This window comes from Penaeus monodon, chromosome 24 (genome assembly GCF_015228065.2).
Source record: "Penaeus monodon isolate SGIC_2016 chromosome 24, NSTDA_Pmon_1, whole genome shotgun sequence".
Lineage (NCBI taxonomy): Eukaryota > Metazoa > Arthropoda > Malacostraca > Decapoda > Penaeidae > Penaeus > Penaeus monodon.
The window spans coordinates 11,265,486-11,266,823 of record NC_051409.1 but is presented as its reverse complement, the minus strand read 5'-3'; the positions used below and the strand labels follow the sequence as shown (position 1 = coordinate 11,266,823).

The 1,338-nt window shown below is 32.7% G+C and overlaps 1 protein-coding gene across 1 annotated transcript in view; it reads left to right on the top strand.

Annotated features, from left to right (window-relative positions):
* The window catches only part of LOC119588566 (putative nuclease HARBI1), a 3,806-nt gene extending 2,474 nt beyond the window's left edge, over positions 1-1,332 (top strand). Inside the window, exon 2 of the mRNA XM_037937205.1 lies at positions 104-1,332. Within this exon, the coding sequence (XP_037793133.1) occupies positions 104-1,130 (1,027 nt within the window). The 3' untranslated portion in view covers positions 1,131-1,332. The remainder of the gene's footprint in view (positions 1-103) is intronic.
* Positions 1,333-1,338: the final 6 nt, after the last annotated feature.

The following is a 1,338-nucleotide window of genomic DNA, read 5'->3' as shown; positions in this document are numbered from 1 at the left end:
AATGTATTATATTAACATATGTATATCTATATGCCCTATCAGGGTTTATAATTGTTAATTTTCAATTTATTTTAAAATTATTTTTCTTTTTTCTCCTCCATAGTTGCAGTAAAGAACAGTCAATACTAAGGGAAGTGATAGACTCCATAGAAGGAAAATCTGACTATGAATTCTTCCACAATATGCGTGTTACTAAAAAAACGTTTGATTACATACTGACAATTATTAAAGAGCAATACACAGCTGTTTATCGAGGAGGTTTTATACCACTTGATCCAAAAAGTGCCTTGTGTATTTGTCTATGGTATTTAGGTAGCAAGTCTACATATAAGAATATAGGAGAAATCTTTGGAATTGCACCCTCAACAGTATTTGAATGTGTCCAGAAAGTTGTAAATATTCTCTGTAAATCTACAGACATATTCATTAAATGGCCAAGGGATGAAGAAATTACCGAAAAAGAAGAAGAATTTAAATCTATTGCAGGTATTCCTGGTGTTATTGGTGCAATTGGAAAATGTCATATAGAAATTAGAAACCCAAGTGATGCACACCCTAAATATATGAACAAAACATCTACTCATAGCTTGTTATTGGTGGCAGTTTGTGATGTAAACAAAAAGTTCATGTATATGCATGCAGGAATACCTGGGTCAACACCTGAAGAAGATATATTTAAATCAGTTAGTTTGTATGATAAAATAATTGATGAACCTCACTTATTGTTCCCATCACTGCATTATCATCTTGTTGGTGATCCTGCTTTTGGGCTTTCAAAATATCTATTAGTTCCATTTACTAGCAAAGAGAACTTGACTGTGATGGAGGAAAGCTATAATGCAAAACTGGTAAAGACTTTATATGTCATTGAGAATGCCTTTTATTTTCTTAAAGAACGTTTCCCACGGTTGAAATATGTAGATTCAGATGTTAAAAGAATTCCACAAATAATAAAAGCATGCTGTGTGTTGCATAACATAACTACTGATATTCCTGAAGAAGAGGCATTCTTGTTAAATGAAAACTCCATTGACCCTCTTAATTATCCAGAAGTAATCCAAATGGAGGCTGATTTTCCCATAGATACAGAAGGATATGGTAAAAGAGATATGATAGTCAATATGTTATAGGTCAGTTGCTCCCAGCTTGTGATTGCTGGACCTCCTGTAGGTCTGTGTGCAGATTCAGGAGGTCATTAGTTTGTTCAGAAGTTCTATAGCCTTCAGGGTAAAATGGATAATTAATGACAGAAAGGTTACTAGATATGAACTTTAGACATTTTCTGTCATTTTTATTATGTCATTTATTTACTTGACTAACAAGATATTTAATTCTTGT